We start from the raw sequence: 20,212 nt of genomic DNA on the forward strand, positions 1-20,212 counted from the left end.
TTCTCCTGAACCCGTTTGAACTCTGAAAGAAAATAATAAGATGATAAATAACAGTTACACTTCAGCTACAAATGGATTACTTTGTTTCTTGACACGAGGCGTAGGGGATGTTGTCAGGTTGTTTATTGTAAGAAAAACAAAGGCACACTCAGACGCTTTCTGCATGTTCTCTTATTAAATTCAGTGAAGTCAGAGTCAGCACTGATAACCCTGCTGAAGATTCAGATCTGGAGATCTTGTTCTTGTTCTCTTTGACCATATTTATCCATCAGATCTTCAAAGAGACTCACATATTAATAATGTAGCTTTGTTTACAATGACAGATGTCTCCTGATAAGGATCACGACAGTCTTTTCTTGTCAGTGTTACACATTAGTTACAGGCTGGCATAAGAACACATGCTGACCCCGAAGACCAGGTTCACACTGATATCATGTGCAACCTTTGGTGCTGCAGGAAATTCCTTATCACTACAAAGATTGTGTATAAAAGAGTACGACAGTCGTGCTACAGGCGCTCCCAAACAGGCCTAAATATGACACGTCGCACAGAGCGCGGTTAAATGCTCAGACATTTACTGTGGTATCACAATGACATTATTGTTATCTGTACGTGTTTGAAGCACTAAATCTCAGATGTGTTTGGCGTGATTAGTAAGAAGTGACAAGAAAACAAATGCTTTCAGTCTATTTCAAGAGCTTGTAGGACGGACAAACCAACACTAACAATAAGTCTCCACAGACAACAACGTCCCTCCCAGAACTCTGCAGCTCTTCAGGCAAACACGCAGAGATGTAACCTTAATAGGAAAAATGCAATTATTCATATCTTATATCTCATTTTGTGGTCAAGCACCTTAAATGGCCCCGTCGGGCATGATAACAGGAAAAGCCTGATTGACGTAAAGTAAACTCTTGAATATGAAGCATATAAACCTCGCTGCCCACTCCTGAGAAGCCCAGCATTCCTGAGCCGAACGCGCTTTGATTTAAAGTAGTGTAACATCGCAGCTCCACATGTTTGTGCGATCTCCATAACCACCTCCAAACACAAGACAAACTCACAGCAGGAAAGCCTAAGACTCCGACACACCATAGATGCTTCCACCGCAGCGGACCGCGTATAAGCAGTACAACCCGGCAGCACTCGCAGCACTGTTTACTGCATTTGTTGGACATATTGATGGTGATAATTACAGTGATGACTGCTGGGGCGTAATTGTGATCATTGACAGTGAAGACATTACATCTATCTGTGAACCGAACACTGCAAAACAACGTAAACGAGTCCTATAGGATCAGCTGTGCCTCTGTCATTAGGCTTACGGGACATTTCCCCACTATTATCCTAATAAACACTTTATTTCTTCTTCGGCTGCAAGTCATTGTAAACGCCAGGCTGGCGACCTGAGTTTAGAAAACTACAACACAGTGAATTAACAGCGAGGGCTGTGAATAAATGTGTGTGATGGTGAGGATTCATAGCAGCCTCACCAAGCAGTGTGAAGCAGTGCGGCCTGGTCTGCAGGGACCGTGCTGAGAACTGTTTAAAACCTCTCTGAAGTCCATATATTAATTATTATTTTCCATTATCATTCACTTTTTATATAAAAAACAAAAGATGTAACCGGATACGTTTTCTCTAATGAGAGGAACGTTTCTGCAGACAAGCAACAAAACAACACAAACCAAGCAAACCGAGCCCTGACTTCAGTTTCCCCCGTGCATCACGCAGGAGTGCCAATCCTCCTCTGATGTTCTTCAAATAACACGCCGTGCGTATTTCTCACAGTCTCTCAAGCGAGGAAGTTACCATCGTCTTTCACTTTGAGAAGACAATGGCTGAGTGAGAAGTCTAAAAGTAGACACAATAGCAGCCACACTCGAGTCTGCGTTTCAGTCTAACATCGTCACAAAGACTCATTCATGTCATCATATTTAAAACTGTTTCACTGTAAACTGGAAAAGCTCTGCTTACATCATCATCAGGATATTATAGAGTAGGTTTCCTGGTGATTGGGAGCCAGTCTTTGTAGAAACGTACTCGTGTGAAGCCGTCTTGAGTTTTCTGGGTTTCAGAGGACAGGAATGGAAATTTACTGTCAAGCTGAGAGTAACAGAAACTGAAAACAATTGAGCAAGCTGCACCACGACCTCCTGCAACACACATTTTCCTGCTTCGCATGCCGCACAGAGGGAGACTCTAAACACCGGACATCCATCCATCGCTTTGATTGGCCAACAGAACAATACCTCCAGGGATGACTCACTCCCTACGATTCAATGCCACTGTGAATACTGCATCGGGGCGATGCAGACACACATATGTGGAGTGTGTGTCTGTGATTGATATTCACTGAGCTGAAACGCTGCCCTGTGACACACTAGATTCCCCTGAATCCGGCCGCGGGACACAAAGTGCTCAGCAGCCTGTTTGATCCTTTCCCACAAAAACCCACTGAAGGTGCGTCTCCCACTGCAAAGAGATGATTAGCTTTTTTTAATTCTGAGGGTGATTGACAGCAGCTTTCACTGGAAAAAGTGGCGTTAAAGGAGCTGAAGGGGACAAAAAGATAAAAACTGGGGGGTTTAACGCAGATGTACGCAGACAGCGTTCCTCGTTTCAAGCTCGCCCTGTAAGCCTTTAGCGCCGAGATTTGACTTTTCAAGTAAATGGGATTTGTCATGGATTGAATGGCTCTTGCTTGGAAATAAAAATCTTTTTTTAAATACAGATATCAAAGGGCCCAGAGTTTCTTTGTTCTGCTGTGCCTCAATGTGAAACTCTTTAAAAATGCACCTCAAGTAGAAGCTTCACAGGGAAAGGTGTCACATTTGGGCTCTTTACCCGAACAAAAAGAAACCAATAAGACGTCACATTACTAAAAGTTGTTACATTGTTTTGTTGGCAACTCTCTAAAGTCCAGATCGTATCCTCCAGCCTCGTCCACGTATCCTTTTCAGGGTCGCGGCGCGCTGGAGCCTATCCCAGCTGTCTTAGGGCGAGAGGCGGCGTACACCCCGAACAGGTCGCCAGCCTGTCGCAGGACTAACACATAGATTCACACTCACGGGCAATTTCCACTTAACCTATCCCCACTAACTCCGGCTTCCTCCCACAGTCATGACATGACTGTGGGAGGAAGCCGGAGTGCCCGGAGAGAACCCACACAAACACGGGGAGAACACGCCACACAGAAAGACCCGGCCTGATGGTGGGATTGAACCCGTCTTGGGGTGGCTGTAGCTCAGGTGGCAGAGCAGGTCAGCCACTAATCAGAAGGTCGGTGGTTCGATCCCAGGCTGCCTCCTGGCTGCATGCCAGATACTAACCCTGTGTTTGCCTACTGGTGGTGGTCAGAGGGCCCGGTGGCGCCAGTGTCCGGCAGCCTCGCCTCTGTCAGTGCGACAGTCAGTCAGTGCGCCCCAGGGTGGCTGTGACTACAATGTAGCTGCCATCACCTGTGTGTGAATGTGTGGATGACTGGTTGTGTGAAGCGCTTTGGGGTCCTTAGGGACTAGAAAAGCGCTATACAAATGCAGGCCATTTACCGTCTTGCTGCGAGGCGACAGTGCTAACCACCGCGCTGCCAGATCAGATCTTTTTTTCTTGGCCTGTCCCGTTTGGCTCTTTTGCCATCAGAATTGTTGTCTAAAGGCAAAGAAAGATGCCCAACGGATTTACTTTACCAAACTGACCATCCCAGCCTTGCCGTAATGGTCCATTTGATTCACCTTTTATTGTTTATTTTATTTTCACTTACTGAATACGGGACAGACTTGACTGGAGGAAAGAAGGGGAGAAAGAAAGAGGGAAAGAGAAACAGCTGAGAAGAAGGACGGGGGAGAAGGGCAAAAGACAAAAACCAACAGAACGGGCAGAGAAAAAAATGCATATATCGATCACCTGGATCACCTGCTGAGAAAGAAAAAAGAAAGCAAGCAGAAGAGAACAAGAGTAATAGAATAAACAACATCACAATGATATATGGGAATATGACAGTAAATACTAAATATTAAACATTATTGTGCAGCACATAAGATCAACAGAACACAGTGTGCTTTGAGGTAGGAGCCAAAAAGGATGTAGTTTGTGGGTGTGATCACCCGTGTGTACACCTGTGAGCATGGATGCGCTTGTTTTTTTAAAAGGTTCCTTCATGTAATGATCTGCTAGAGGGTGTGGGGGGGCCACAGCCCCGTCCTCCAGGGCATGAAGCAGGTATGGAGGAGATCAAAACTCCAGACATCCAGAGGCCCCCAGAACACAAGAGACCAAGGAAGACCAACAGAGGGGCAGCTGCGCCACTGTCCCGGAAAGAGCTGAGGAGAGTCCCAGATCAATAACTCTAAAACTTATCTCCTCTTTTAGGGCTTATGAGCTGTTTCCCAGGCGTCAGCCCTGCAGCCGTGGAAGCTGACAGTAAGGACGCTCTAACTAATTGAGGCACACCAGTTTCAGGAATCTGAATGTCTGTCAGCTGCCAGAGACGGAATTAGAGGAACCGGAGAAGCACACCTGCAGGTCTGTACATGTCTTCAGGCTAGGTGTTGTCATTCAGCCACATTTAAAACTGCCATGTGTCACTGTGACCTGTTCACTGTGGAGAGGTGTGTGTGTAGGTGTCAGCGCTCAGTGCAGCTTCCATAAATACATCTCCCCTCTTCAGTTTCTGTTGACTCTCCTCCACCTTTGTGCCGCTGCCCTTTTCATTATTACAACACTTGCTGCAACCGGAGGTATTTGTATGAAGAGCAAACGATGCACGAGTAACGTCTGCTGTTAAAAATAGCTTCTCGCTCTTGCATGAGACCACACTATCTCTATTATCACGTTGGATTAAATCATCATTTCTTTTAATCCTGAGGAATGTCAGAAATGTCACCCTGGAGCTAATACAGGACAACAGTCCTTCTATTAATACTTACAGGATGCCCTCGCTGTGCATCACCACGCCATGACTCACCTCACTGATGACAAAAAAATGATTTAAATAACGCCACGATGATCCTTACCCTGAGACCTACCAGTTCAAACACTGTGTTGAAGGCACTGGTATTGATGTGGAAACAGGTAACCCAACCCTGCATACCACAGATGTCATCACACACAGAAAATGTCAGGCACTCCAAACACATCTAACCTTTCTCATAAATGGGAATCTAGTTCCTGTCGAGGTTTTCCTCTACAATCACTGACACATTCACAGACACGCCACAGACAGAGGCTAAATAAACGGGTCTGTCCACAATACTGGACGCCCACTGCTCTGTAACTGGCACCAGATGCAGTCGGACGCACAGCTTTCACCCCAAGATGAGCCTGGATGAGCCGGAGGTTTCTTCCTGTTAAAAGGAGTTTTTCCTCTGCTCACAGGAGCTCGTATGATTGTTGGGTTTTTGTCTGTATGTGTTATTGTTGGGTCTACCTTACAGTATAAAGCACCTTGAGGCGACTGAATATCTGACAACACGACCAACTACATCTGCAGCGAAACCACATTCTGCTTTAACTTGTTCTTAACACCGTCAATCTTTCACAATAAAAGCACCTGATTTCAAACTGTGCTTAGAAAGGTTTTGTACAATCACACAGTGACGTACAGACACGTAGCTGAAGGTCAGTTATGTGTGACGGGCATTTCTGAGGAAAGAACATTCATCGTGTCCAGGAAGAAAGACTTTCAGTGTTGTTACATCTGGAAAATAGTAAAAATGTAACAATTACAGTAACACCGAGATTAAAATGACATCATAGCTTTGCTGGTGAATCATGCTGACCAAAACTTATGAGCATGTATTTATTGAACAGAGAGGAATGTGGTGTAAACTAAGCTTCAGTCACGTTGGTGTTTATTACACTGTGGCGTCACAGTGCTGTGTTTCTATCAGGTGTGCAGGAGTGGCAGCTTTGTTGTTCTTCCCCTAATGATTAATGGACCTGCCTGTGGAGGGTGTGACACATCACTTAGTAGGACACCAACGTGTGTGACTGAAACTCAGACACTCGCAAACATCATTTTGCTGCCTGCTGGATCCTCCTTCATGTGCAGCCCCAACATTCCTGCATGCCTTACATTTCTGATCACCACTAATTCTCCAAGAAATCCCTCGGCTCAGATTACCAGAGCTCTCTGATAAATACCACATGAAGCCTGGGAAATGTTCCTGTCAATCTGAGCAGCTCATACTCTACCCACAGAAGCTGCCATCAAGTGCAGCTGTGCTGTAACACCAACCAAAAACTCTTTCAGTCTTTTAACTGCAGCTAAGGGCTGGTAGGTTTTCACTGCTGCTGCATCAAGTCTTTCTTCTACCTGCTCAGTGTGCGAGCTGCAGCTGGTAAGAATCACACAGCTACAAATACCGGCCCGGCTGGCTGGCCCGAGTGCAGTGGAACATCATCTTTTACACATTACAAACACATATGGTGAGAATACAGGAAGGTGCTTCTTGAAATTTTTTAGGATAGAAAAAAAGTATCCAGATGTGCTTGCTGTGATGCTGCAGACTTGTGCCCAGGCTGCAGCATTAAGGGAAACAAGCTGTTGGCACCGAGCTGACATCCAGCAGCTCAACGCTGCAGTTTGTCTTTCCTGCAGCAACTGTGAGAGCAGCTAATTTAATGACAAGTGTTTACGTTTGTTTCAAGCATGTCGCTGTTGGTTTGGGATTAATGGAATATCAAATATAATAAATTACACATAGTCTGCATTAAATAAATGAAAGCAGATGAAAGGAGCATGCAGCAGCCCCAGCTCTGACCTTCAGAGGCTGCGGTGTGGGGAGTGTGCATGTGTGTCTTAATTGATCTGTTTATGTTGCTTGGATGTGAAGGTGCAGCAATCTTGTCTTCATTTTCAGAGAAGCAGGAAAGAAAGGATATCAGCCGGAATCTCGTTGCCATAAAGGCCCAATCAGTCCTCGGATTATTCTTTTAAAAAGGTGCGTGCAGCTTTCTCACCACGCTCTCTCTGAGGGCGCAGCGTGAGCCGTGCTTGACACAAAGGGGCCATTAGACATTTACATGAAAAGAGGTTGTTTAGACCCCCTGAAATCCTGATTGGATTTGCAGTCACTCAGCAGCGCTATTGGTTCAGCCACAGGAAGACAGGAAGTGTAAGGGAAGGAGATCGGGAACAGGGTGCCAATCATCACCCAGCAGCTGCCCTCCTCTGAGACATGGCCTATAAAAACAGCCCGAGATGAAGACACACACACACACACGCACACGCACGCACGCACACGCGCACACGCGCACACACACATACATCATCAGGTCGTAGTTCTATTCTCATCATAGCAGCAGAGGGCTGCTGAGCACCAATGCAGTGCCGTTATTGGCTTTGGGAATCAATAGTGGAGAAGATGAAACTGTGCTACTTAAAGGGAGGAGAGCGGCTCTCTCTACTCCCTCCTTCCCTTTATGTCTCCTAACTCCTATAAGGTGCCAGTGGGACCAACAACAAGACAACAACAGCTGTCAAAGTGCTGAGAGTGAGAGAGGAGGTACCAGGGGATACCAACGAGGGCAAAAGACAAAATAGAAGCAGCTGACACTGCCCGAAACAGCTGATCAAGCAGTGACAGCTCCGCTTTCCAGCGCATGAAGGGAACTCTGCGCTCACACATTTCTGATTGACATTGGCAATCAACTTACACACTCGACCGCAGCTCAGGTCCAACCAAGGATTGGAGACAGCAGCGTATAAACACAAAAACTGTGTCGCTGTTTCAGCATAGCGGTTACTATTGATGTGATTAAACTTTTTTTTGTGTAACTGTGTGTCGTGATGTGTGATAGAGGAGCTCAGGCCATTAGTCCCACACAGCACCTGTGGCCTCATTCCTAACAACTCTCTGCAGGCAGGCTGACACCATGTAAAGACTGCAGGACTGTGTGTGTGTGTGTGTGTGTGTGTGTGTGTGTGTGTGTGTGTGTGTGTGTGTGTGTGTGTGTGTGTGTGTGTGTGTGTGTGCTGGTGTTGTGTTTCAGATGCGGTGGGCAGCCACACACAGGCCACAGACCGTCTGTGAGCTGTTTTGAGTGCCGGCTCCTTATTAAGCCGCCGCCCCCAGCGTGCACACAGCCTGACTGACCCCAATATCTCTGGTTCTACTAAAGATGATTATGATGCCAGGATCCATTATGAGACAAAATTCAACCCATTAAGTCTGTTTTTTCTGAATGGCCTCAAAGCACTGAACACAATAAGCACGGCATGTTAGCGAGAGGGAAGAGCGCTCTTCTTTCTCACTGCAGTTAACAAAAGCGTTTGAAACTCCCCGTCACCAAAGGTAATTCCATCCAGGTGAACCCCCGCTCCCCTTACACTCTTCCATTAACCTCCCGTCCCTCCACACCCTTGGGAAGGGTCCTGTTCACAGATGTGTGTGAGGGTCATTCGCTGCTCGAGGGCCTGTCACATCCACGTCCCTGCGCCCTGACAGGCCCGCTGTGTTCAGGAGACATCTCATCACGCTGATGGACGGGGGAGGAGCTTCAGGCTCAAACGGCACGCCTTTACGCTAGCATGACAGACACTTCATCCTGTTACGACGAGAGCCGAGACCTCAGCTCCTCAGGCTTGCGTGCACACTCACGTGCATGACAGAAATGAGCACATACCTCGTGTCACCTTATGTTATTTTGAAAGCACTAATGTTGCCAAAGGATACAGACGACCTCCCCTGCAGGCTTCATCGTGAGCTTTGACAGCTCAGCACATGTCAATAAAGATGCAGGTAGACGACCGTTACAATGGCTTCCAGGCTCTTCCAGTGGAGACCCTCCTCATTTAACCTCTGATCCACAACCAGTTATTTTGTTCTATAAGCAGAACAAAATAACTGGACCGAAAGCACTCGGTTCACAAAAGGGCTTCGTGGGTTAGTCCTAGTAGAGCAGGGGTGTTGAACTGCAGGCCTCGAGGGCCGGTGTCCTGCAGGTTTTAGATCTCACCCTGGGTCAACACACCTGAATCAAATGATTGGTTCATTACCAGGCCTCTGGAGAACTTCAAGACACGTTGAGGAGGTCGTTTAGCCATTTAAATCAGCTGTGTTGGATCAAGGACACGTCTAAAACCTGCAGGACACCGGCCCTCGAGGCCTGCAGTTGGACACCCGTGTAGTAGAGGGTAGGGCGGGGTAAGAGTTAAGTTGTTGTAACACCATGAAACACAGCAGCAGGTTTAAAAGCCTCCTCTAGTGCTCAGCCTAGTGTTTCCTAAAGCCAAAAGACCGTCTGGATATGGGGAATTTTCCCTTCCAGTAGTTCTTATTAAGAGCCAAAACAAAGAGTCGTTTCTCAAATTCAAAAAGTGATTCTGACTCAGTGCTATTGTGTGCCTTGGACCCTGCAGTGTGTGGTCGCTGTTATGTTTTGTAATGTTTGAGGGTGACCTGGCAGCACAGAGCGAGAGAAAGCCTGAGCATACACCCACTTCCTATAAAACACCTACACTGGCAGTTTGCATTCCCAGGTGCACCGAAGCCTGCAGGAAGGAGAGCGGACAGAGCAGGCCTGCAGGTGCTCACAGAGGTGGGAACTGTTCCCTCGGAGAAGGAGGCTGGTGGTGGGGGACGCTGGAAGGGACAAACCATAAAACACACACAGACACACTGACACTCCTTTCAGACGTGCTCTCCTTTCCATGAACACGATAATCAGAATAACTTTATTTGTATAGTAAAGTCACCTTCATGTCTGAAAAGTAACCGGGGACCTTAAACCACTGACTCCATGAGGTTGTGTGGAAGATGGATGTCATGAACCTGTGATGTCAAAATGCAACCCCACTGCAGACGGATGGAGCTAGTGATGTGTATCTGCTGAGGTAAAGATCCTCCCTTCTAGCATCCCGATTATGTCGTATCCTCCAAGCCTCTTCTTCACACCTAGGCTCCTTGTCTGCACGCAGACACCCGCCATTCCCCAGGTCCGTGTCAGAAACAGGTTCCTTGGGGATCAAGGGCCGAGCGGAGTCAGAACCATGACCGTACAAAGCAAACACGCAGAAGCCTCGCCATGCGCCCGACTGGGTTCCTCTCAAAGACTGAAGACGGTGCAGCGGGCAAATCAGTTGTGCATGCAACTAGAAGACTTGCATACTCTGTTTATTTAAGTGTGTGTGAGTTTGTGCCAGTGTGGCTGTGTGCATAATCCACACAGTGAGCCAATACAAGCAGAGTTAAGAGTCAAAGCCCTTCACAGTTTCCTGTTTCTTGTTAAGCGTTCATACAAACATGCAGTTTTTCAAATGGGACGAAATCCTGCTGATCGAAAAAATGTCCGGTTCTTCCCCTCGTATGTTTCTAAGGCTTCCTGATTCTGACAGTAATAAATATGTAGAGAAAAATACCCAAAGAACAAGCATCGAGACACAAACGATCAAATACATAATGTGGAGAAACTTGCTGACAGAAAATAAAAACGAGGCTCAGTTTGGGTTGAAATGAGATCGTAAAGTGATGTGCTGAGCTTAAAAAAGCTCTAAAAGAGTCACACAGATTTCTTTTTCCTTCGAGATATTTTTGTCCTTCACGTACCGCGACCCTAAAAACACTGGGCTGTTTTCTACCGCCCCTCACACTCAGTCCTGTCTGCTTGAGCTCAAAGGCACTTTGTTAGTCTGTTGGTGTCTGAATGGGTCTGAGAGCACACAGAGACAAGACGGGGTCCTGTCCTCCAATAAGAGGGCTTTGCAAAGTATCTCTCTGTAAAAGGTGAATTCAGTGAGTCTCTGTGTGGAGCAGGAAGCCCTGCCCTGAGCAGGAGTCACACTCTGTGGGTGCTCTCAGGGGAGAAGCCTGCCTGGCTCCTGACTGTATTCCCTTTTTTATTGGCCTGCTGCTTTGCTGCTGCCACAGCTTGTCATACAGTGTTGCTGTGGAAAAATGTAAACAGCTTCAGTAACTTTGAACCATCACAAACTCCAGGAGGTGTGCCCTTCTGATATTCTATTTCCTTGGATTGTCTTGCCCACACAGATGATGCACAGAGACGCAGAGGAACAAAACCATTAGTGGGTTGATTATGTAAATTACCTCCATAATACGCAGCTTTACTGCTGTAAATGTGCTGTCAATAATCCGGTTTGTTGCTCATGTGTGAGAAGAGAAAAGGGAGGCTGACACTGCCGCTGTCAGAGGCTGAGCTCGAGTGACAGATTGGAGTAAGAGCCTCTGCCTTTGGTTGGACCATTCGTTTTAAATAAGATCAGAGTTACACAGTAATCACAGTCGCCGCAGAGAGAGAGAACTCTTTTCACGCGTGTAATTATGAGATTAAAGGATGCTTACCTGTTTGCAGCAAGCCGATTCTGCTGTCTGACACGTCGTAATTCCGCTGAATGTCGAGCACAACACCTGCAAAAGAAAAACATGAATGTGGTTTGGAGGTACAATAAGAGCCCTAATCACAGGTCCTGAAACGCTGAGCTCCGACTCACAGACAAGTCCATTCTGGATTTACAAAAGCCTTTTGTGGCTTGGACACGATGCTTAGATCGTAGTTAGAGGTCGTCATTCACCTCGCTTCCTCGAAGAGCAACAGAATGAGACTGATAACGCTCGTTTGGCTGCCACACAGTGCTAACCTTCGGCTCAAACACTGTCCCACAGGGTGCTATATATGAGCAATATCTGGTGTTAAATAACACAATCGCTTGCAAACACACAAACACACTCTCCAGCGTTAACTTGTCACTGTACAGCGCACAGCTCCGACACAATGACTGCAGCTGATTCTGGTTTTGCCACACGATGCAAACGTGAGTCGCTGTGCGTACGGCAATAACATGATTCCACTGTGAGAAACCACAAGTTCTCTGAAGTTCTTTCAATCCCATTACTGTAACCCAAGAGTCATCAGCATACTGTACGTCGCACCGATGCCTTAATAAGGTGAAAGGCATCTGCTTTTTGGCCAATCACGGGACAAGGAATGCACGCGCACAGCTGAATACCTGCTCATCACAGTTGTCTGACTTGTTGGTGCTCTGTGCCCGACATAGAAGAAATCCCATAAAGTTTTAAACACATCGTAAACATCAAAGGATCAAGATGAAGAAGGTCAGATGGTGATAAATTAGATTAAAAGAAATGCCTTTATGTCTACTGTGTAATTTTAAGCACTGGTAAACAAGAAAGCACAAATGATTCTGCCCGTCCTGAGAACAACAGCTTTAAAGTCGTCATTTCTAACCGAGAATAAAAGAACATCTCTGCAGTCCAGACGAAACATGATGTGCTTGGTGGTGCTGGCTGACTCTGTGAGGCTGGCGGGCCGGTCCAGGGGATTGCAACACGGCTCATGAAAATGCAACAGCAGCATGACTCACATTTTAAGAAGCTGGCTCCCTCTGATCTGTGTGCTGCCCGCGTGTGAGCCCAGTATCACCTAGCAGAGCCTGACCTCTGTACGGGCTTTTGTAACGCTCAGAAACGGCCGCTTTATAATATCCAGCCGCCTCTCGCTTCACTCTGGAGGATAATGAGTACGATCGAGCCAAGCAGGCAAAAACAGCACATGGACGTAGCTGATTCTGTGGCTATCCTCTGCGCCGCCACTGACTCTGTTTGTCAACAAAGAAAGAGCGCAGGTTGCAAAGGTGGTGCGACGCAGGGGCAGGTGGACCGTGACTGCAAGCAAACATCAGATTCCTCTCAGCTGAGTCAAACCACCTGCGTGCACTCTCACACTGCAGGAAGCATTCCTGTTAGCACACACACACACACACACACACACACACACACACACACACACACACACACAGACACACAGACACACACACACACACACACACACACACACACAGCTTTTTAAATTCTTTCTCTTTCATAATCACCTGACTTCAAGCTGCTGATATGCTGCTTATCACCTGGTTTCAGTGAAACCAACAGTTGAGACAAATTCTCATTATTCCCCAAATTCAAACTAAAATAAAAGCAGAAACAAAAACACTGTGTTGTCTTACATGCCCTCAGCAGATGGGTCAAATCTGCCTCCTGCCAAGCCTGTCAAACAGCGACAAAATTGTTCAACAGTGTACTGTACAACTGCAGCTGCACTGTAATTAGCCCCAAAGATGTGCACACACACACACACACACACACACACAGACACACACAGACACACACACACACACAGACACACACACTCACACATATACACAAAGCCTGCTGGGAGGGGGATTCCTACAGCAGATGGTGGAGCGTCCCTCCTGGACAGAGACTGCGATAGTCAGAGCCACACCCGTCTACACTTACCACACAATTGCCACACAATTAATGAAGGTAGAGTTAGCTAAAAGCTATTTCAGATTAACAGAGCTGAGAATGTGTCATAAAGTCGAGCTCCGCATTCAAAACGTATGAAAAGCCTGAGAAGTTCATTTGATACACTCAGCATCCTGCATTCAGATACAAGGTGGAAGTCAGATTAAAGCAAGAGTGTGAGATGCAAGTGCAATGAGCTGTGTAATGAACTGCTAAGCTGTGAGGGATTACAGACAGCCGGGAGCTCTGTGTTTGTGCAGCGGGTATCTCCTCTCTTCCACGGAGCCAATCAAACTCTGTCCTTTTCTGCACTCCCGAAACATTTCATCTTTATCGGTCTTAGTATTTCTTACTCAACCGTGAGTCTTTGCTGTGCGAGCTCTGCTTGTGCAGACTAAAACACCGAGGCACTCGGGGATGGGGCTGATGCTGAGGAATTACAACCCTCGCCCGAGCTGGCAGCACCCAGTTTAGTTGCCATGGCAATGCTGTACGGCGGCTCAACGAGATAAAGGTCAAGATACCTCAAAGGAACTTGGCTTCCAGTGTCCAACCTACTTTTTCTTTTTCTTGCAAAACTGATCCTCGTTGCATCTTCATCCTTATGTAACGACGTATTTCTTATGACATCGCTGCTGCCGTTGCCAGTGTCTTGCAGATGAACCCCTACAGAGGCGCTGATCGGCGTCTGAAGACTGAAGGAGAAACATCCGAGGAATGTGGGCATTCCAGGCGTCCATCATTTAAGGTAACAGCACTTACGCAGCAATGCACATTCACGGCTACCAGGCAAGACACTCCCTTCCTTCTATACTGCACACTCCTTTAAGTGTGCTTTGTTCAGCTTTAAACGAAAACAGAAAGTGTATCAAACAGAAAGCAGAAAGTCTGACCTGTTTCATGATAATCCAGAACCACATTTATGAGTCTGTTTTTGATGCTGAACTGTATTTGGCTGCACGGCGCAGTTAAAGCTGACACAGAGTCGGCTACAGTGTGCGGCTGACACTCATAAAGTCTGCCTTTATGGACACTTTTTTCAGCTCGAGAAGAAATGACTCAAATTGGTAGAACGTTAACGTTCCACAAATGGGGCATTCAAAGCCATGAATGGTGAATGATCGGTCCGATGTGAAAAGAAGTTTTCTTCCAGTCTTTTTAAGGACACCAGAAGATCGTTAGCGTACAGGAAGGACCAGAATTTCTACGTCGAGGAAAATAAGCATCACAAATCATCACGAATCCAAGAGAACATATTGATAATGCATCAGTTTGTTTTTTAAAGCGGAGGCGAGCCCGCAGCGCCAATAACGAGTGTTTAAATGAGTATACGGCATGTTGTTTTTGCAAAGCCAGCCAGCTCTTGTGCAGTGACGCAGACTGCCAGCACCTCTCCGCTGGGACCACCACACACTCACAAATACACCTTAAGTGAAGCACACACCCACACCGACACACACCACACCCAGCACAGCCATACACAAATTTACTTCATACCCTACAGAGAGTTGTAGACCTGCAGCCCTCCTGCTTCTATTTATGGTCAGAGAAACTAGGCCGAGAGTCCAATTTAACAGCAGAGAGGGAAACTCAGAGTTATAAGGAGCAGAGAAAGATGGCGGCTACATCAGATCAGTCAGGACTGGGTTGGTTGGTAAAGCATATGTTTCCTTTGTTTATTATAAATGTGTGTGTTCCCCTTTCCCCTGGTTTCACTGTGAGTAAGCCTGAGTGAGAAGGAGCCAGTGGATGGAAGTCGTTGACTGTGGCCGGCGTGTGAACCGCTCTGCTGATGTGGCCCATCCTTCTACTGCGTTCCTGCAAAGAGGGTGATTCCTTTTCATGTGTCACCCCCCCCATCAGTATAAATAGTCTGGGAAGGAGAACAGCGACGAGTGAGGACAAAATGTCTGTTTTCTGGCTCCTCTTGTAACCAAATGTTGGATTTGAGCGTGTGAGACAGAGAGACTCAGAAGAAACAGCCTGGGAGACAGCAGCAGAGCGCAGAGGTAGGCCAAGATGCAGAGCGGCTCAGACTGCTGCAGAGGAGAAAGCTGACCACAAATATGCCCGACTGTGGCCGGCGGGCTCCTGACCGACTGCTCTCCTCCCTCGCCATGTGGCCGCACTGGGCGGGGGAGCAGTTTTTCCATTCCACTTCCTTTGCCTGCCACACAGAGAGGAAACGTGATGCAGATGTCTGGGAAACCGTCTATAGAGCTGCACGGGAAGCTTCAGAGGATTCCCCAATAAAATCGACAGAGAGTGTGCGAGTGCACGCTACACACTCGCGCTTCCCGCGGCAGCAAGTCGAGCACGAAATGTAAACCAAAGTCACATGTGCTGCACGCTGTGCGAGAAAGTCGGATTTTGATGAGCAGTGTCTGTATGGAGCAGTGTTTACACCACCAATGTGATGATGGCAGTGAAATTTACATCCTGCTGCTCATTTCTATTCCACTGATTACTGGTTGTGGCAGTGCACCAGCAAAAGTCCAATACAGAACACAGCTACATGTACACTAAATGCAATTAATGCACACTGTGCATAATGAAATGGCTCTGTGGATGCAGTGTGTTCACAAAGACAGCGTACGCAGCCTAATCGTTCACTGAGACAAAGAAGGAAACGTCAAAGAGTGTCGACGTTTCCTGCCACGCTAGCAGCTGATCGTCATGAAATGATTCTACACTTTATCTTTTCATAAGTGAAGGAGATAACGCAGCTGATGCTACCATTGTACACTGTAAGAGCTGCCATAATTCACATCATTTTCCCCTCACAGCACGATAACCTCTGAATCCTTGTCATACACGCATGACGAAAATCAAACATATAATTTTTTAATGATGAATGTTTGCACAAAGATGAACAGACCTCCTTCCACTGTCACATCCGAGACAGCTTTCACTCTGTGCCAGCCAAACTGGGGCCAAACTGGGGGAAATCAAATTAAACTCCTGCAGGCTCGCCAGCTTTACCACTTTGATTAATAAAGATTTTTTTCCTCCGAATTTTCCGTCACTAATCAAAAGCTTGAATTCAGCTGAAGGGTTGCGGTGCATTAGTCCCAGCCGGTACGTGCTAAATATTTGATGGCAGTGGAGAGGACGCACAGCGAAGCATCAGGGAAGCAGGATAAACATATAGCTCATCAATAATACATCCAGAGGCCAGACCACTTGTTTGTATGAGATGATGCATTTGTTGTATTGGGAAGAGATGCAGTGAAGCGAAGCAGAGGTATTTGAGATTAAATGAGACTGTAAGACTGCCGGGGGACCTCCATGAGCTGCACCAGCGCTCTCTCAGGAATACTGGGCAGAAGCTGAGCCTTGAACAGGGATCTATGTGGATATTTGAGGAGCAACGCTGGCCTGAGATCATTAATAGAGCCCAGACTGTGTTGGATTTGACAGCAAAAGCAGTGAGATGCACAGGAAACATCTGGAGGCTGAATTTATAGAGAACCCCACGAAGGTCCTGAGTATACCAGTACTTCAAGCAAGATGTGGGTCTGCAAGCAGCTTTGCAACCCTCCATCTTCCCTTAATCATGGTCCTGAGTTCATGTTTGGGTCTGATGTCCTTGCCTCCAACTTTCCATGTGTCTACACAGCAAAATCGGAAGCTGTCTTCAATATTCACACACAGAAGTGGAACAAGCAAATCCCCTTTACAAGAATTTATACAATAATGCCAGCAGGTTTAGAAGCAGGAAAAGCTAATATTCACCAAGCAGCGCTACATACCGCATGTCAGGCTGCTGACATCATATCGACAAAGCTTTGCCATTCCTTCAACAACTAAAGAAGTGAATCCCAAACAGCACACGCCCCTTTTACCTGCTGGGTTTACTCTGTTATGCAAATGTGTGGTTATGTGAATGCACTTTATGAAACAGTAGCAAAACACCCAAAGGTGCATTGTTCTTTTAGCATTAGCCTGCACATCTGTGAGCCTCAGCGTGTGCATAAGCACATGTGTCCTGTCAGTAACCCCACTGCTTTACATAACAGTGAGGAGTTTGGATTAAAATCGTTGTGCAGTGTTTTTAATGAGATGTCATTTTTACTCTTCTGGTCTCTGTCTGTCTTTGTTGCAGAGGCTTACTTCATGACGTCCTTTTACACAAAGCGTTTTTAATTACTGGAACGTGAAACACAACCTCTAAAATGATCCTGATATCAATACTTAAAGAACAGAAGAAGAGAGTCATTTGAGTCATCTGCTTATTCTGACTCTCCCTTTGTTTAACCCCAGAGTGAGCGCTGGCGCATAACAATCAGATGACTGTGGGCTGGCTGCTTTTATTTCTTAAGCAGTGGGTCCACTCCAAAGTGACCTACAGCTAGAAGAGAAGAAAACTGGCTAAATTTTGTATTTTCAGCTCCATTTAGCATCAGATCAGCGCAGCGTGGCTATCTTCTCTCAGTGATCACAGCGCTCAGCTTCACAAAATGGAGAATTAAGGGCCAGCCCGGCACAGCTGATCCCATATGTGTGACACTCAAAGCACCATTTGGGATTTAATTCAGAAACAAAAAGGCTGTCATGATTTTTTAGCAGGCTGGTAAAAATCTGTAATAAATCAATCAATTTAAAGTGAGCGGTGATTTAACAAAAGATCACATTTGTGTTGAAAATGAGTACGCTGCCCTGAAAGTGAGAGGAATAAATCCAAAGTACAGACTCTTATTTCAGTAGAAACCTCTCATCAGCAGTAATGACGACTAAATGGATCTCAGGTTTCTCGCTCAGATGCATCATATCTACGACATGCAGTTTAGTTTCACGGCCGCTCAGCTGAGGTTCAGTATGACTGATGAAACAGGAAGCTTTGGAGTTTCTGCCCAACATCAGTCAGATAACTGCTCCATTTGGGCTAAAGCTAACAGGTGTGCCACTCTCGCCCACTTCAATGAGAATGTGCTTTACGGTAACGTGCTGCACTCTCAGTGATGCTACAGCGCCTCCGGCTGAATTCCCAACATCTCATTAACTCCCAGAGGGAAAACCAATCAGACACACAACAGCCTTTTTACTGCGACTCGGTCGAGGCGACCTCTCTGCCTCTCTGCACCCACCACTCCAAACCAATCCTACCAGTGTCACACAGCAACTCATCAACTCGTCCCAGTTTAGCTGAGAACGTGGCATCCATCTTTCATTATGTCCTCTGCTGTTTCACACCCTGACAGAAACCCAAACATGTCTTTGAATCTTGCTTGCTGGTTTCCAGTGGACTGTATTTTGACAATATTCATGTCAGTAAATTAAGAATATGACAAAGCTGAACTTTCTGCCTAATTTGTCAAACACAAGGTGAGTCTGAATTCTTCTCGGCGTGGGAAAACACCTCAAGGAACCCGTTCCTTTCAAACTACATCCACATACCAGGCCTGTTTCGTTAAAGAACAGCCCACATACCTACCGCACAGCAGCCTCGGGCCATGCACAGTTACCTGTCAATAAACTATACTAAGAAATATGCACGTAAAGCTTTGCAGTGCAGCTACTTTCATTAACAAGCTCCTGGAACAGCCTTTTCAAAACTAAACCTTCTTGTTTAAAAGAAAGCTCCACTGCATTTATGTCACAACGACCTGCTCTTAGCAAGACAGATATACACGAATTCAGCATTTTTAAGAGGTGTGATGTATTTATAAGTGCACCGCTAAACATTTACCCAGAGAACAAAAGGATGCTGTCGTACTCCAACCAGGCCAGCGAGCTGTAACCAACCACTCCAGAGTCAAACATCTAAACCTGTCATTGTCTCGTCACCCAGTGTCCTCAGAAGCTTTCAGAGCCGAATAGGAAACAACGTGACGATGGCCCGATGTTCACGTTAATATCTGCATGTTTTGTTGTCTTGGAGCTCAAAACTCAAAGGAACTTGATCCTAATGTAGAAAAGAAACACTCGGTGCTGTTAGCGAGCCCACCTCTGACCCCGGGAATCAACGGAAACATCTCAAACGTTGACAGAGGTGAGCACCCTTATTCCAGAACAGTTCCCCCCATAAACGCAGTAATGAAAAATCTGCTGCAATCTCATCCAGGCCTGACACATGACACACATCCACAAAACAAAAAACATGTGAGGCAACACACACACACACACGACGTGCTAAAAACTGCATAATGCTTTTACCATTTAGTCTCATGTTCATGAAAGAAGCCTTTTTTAAATGTGCTGCTAAATAAACAGTCAAAGTCGTAGCAGCTGTGGGAGCTTCCAGGAGCTACGAGCTAATATTACTGTAGGTCTGCTTTCACAGCGAGCAGGTCAATATTAGACTCCAGTCGTCTGAACAGCAACATGTTAATGTGTGAGAGAAAATCCAATGTCGGCGTGTCACGGCGCAGTTTCATCACTTCTAACAGATTCCTTTTGTTCTGTTGATCAATGCCCATCATCTGTGAGCGTCATTTTCCAGTGACACCAAACGGACTGCGATGACTTCTATTTCCATTCCTTCACTGCATGTTTCGCCGGCCTCAGCCAAAGCACCGATCCCAGGGGAACGGTTGAATATGACCTTCACAACACAAACACTTTGCTTGGTTTGTGCTGCTGTGTTTCTCTCCCTTCGTGCTGTTATTTCTGAAGGAAAGGGAAACGTGAAGCTAGCGGTGAAAAGGTCGGTCATCTGACGAACTTTCAAAAAAAACATTGGTTCTGTGTGTTTTTTTGTATTTTTATGTATTAAACATTTGAATTTCAGCAGCTCGACCGTAAGCCTGCTATTCCCGAGACGGGGAATGCACGGGAGTGAGGAAAGCAATTCATACAGGGACGAACTGTTTTCTGACAGCATCTCAAATAAGTACGCAACCCATCTCATATCTTTCCTCCCTCCTTCCTGTAATCCGTCCATCTGCGCACGAAGACAAATTTCAGCATTTCATCAGGTAAACACTCCTATC

General features: G+C 46.3%; 1 protein-coding gene across 3 annotated transcripts in view; it reads right to left on the bottom strand.

Annotated features, from left to right (window-relative positions):
- The window catches only part of spns2 (SPNS lysolipid transporter 2, sphingosine-1-phosphate), a 61,321-nt gene that overhangs the window by 31,632 nt on the left and 9,477 nt on the right, over positions 1 to 20,212 (bottom strand). For 2 of the 3 annotated variants that reach the window (XM_026181134.2, XM_026181135.2), the window contains exon 2: positions 11,304 to 11,369. In XM_026181134.2, the coding sequence (XP_026036919.1) occupies positions 11,304 to 11,369 (66 nt within the window). Of the gene's footprint in view, positions 1 to 1,977; positions 1,999 to 11,303; positions 11,370 to 20,212 lie in introns of those variants that run through there. The other variant, XM_080307423.1, reaches the window with a different exon arrangement.

Source organism: Astatotilapia calliptera, chromosome 10 (genome assembly GCF_964374335.1).
Source record: "Astatotilapia calliptera chromosome 10, fAstCal68.1, whole genome shotgun sequence".
In the NCBI taxonomy this organism is placed as follows: domain Eukaryota; kingdom Metazoa; phylum Chordata; class Actinopteri; order Cichliformes; family Cichlidae; genus Astatotilapia; species Astatotilapia calliptera.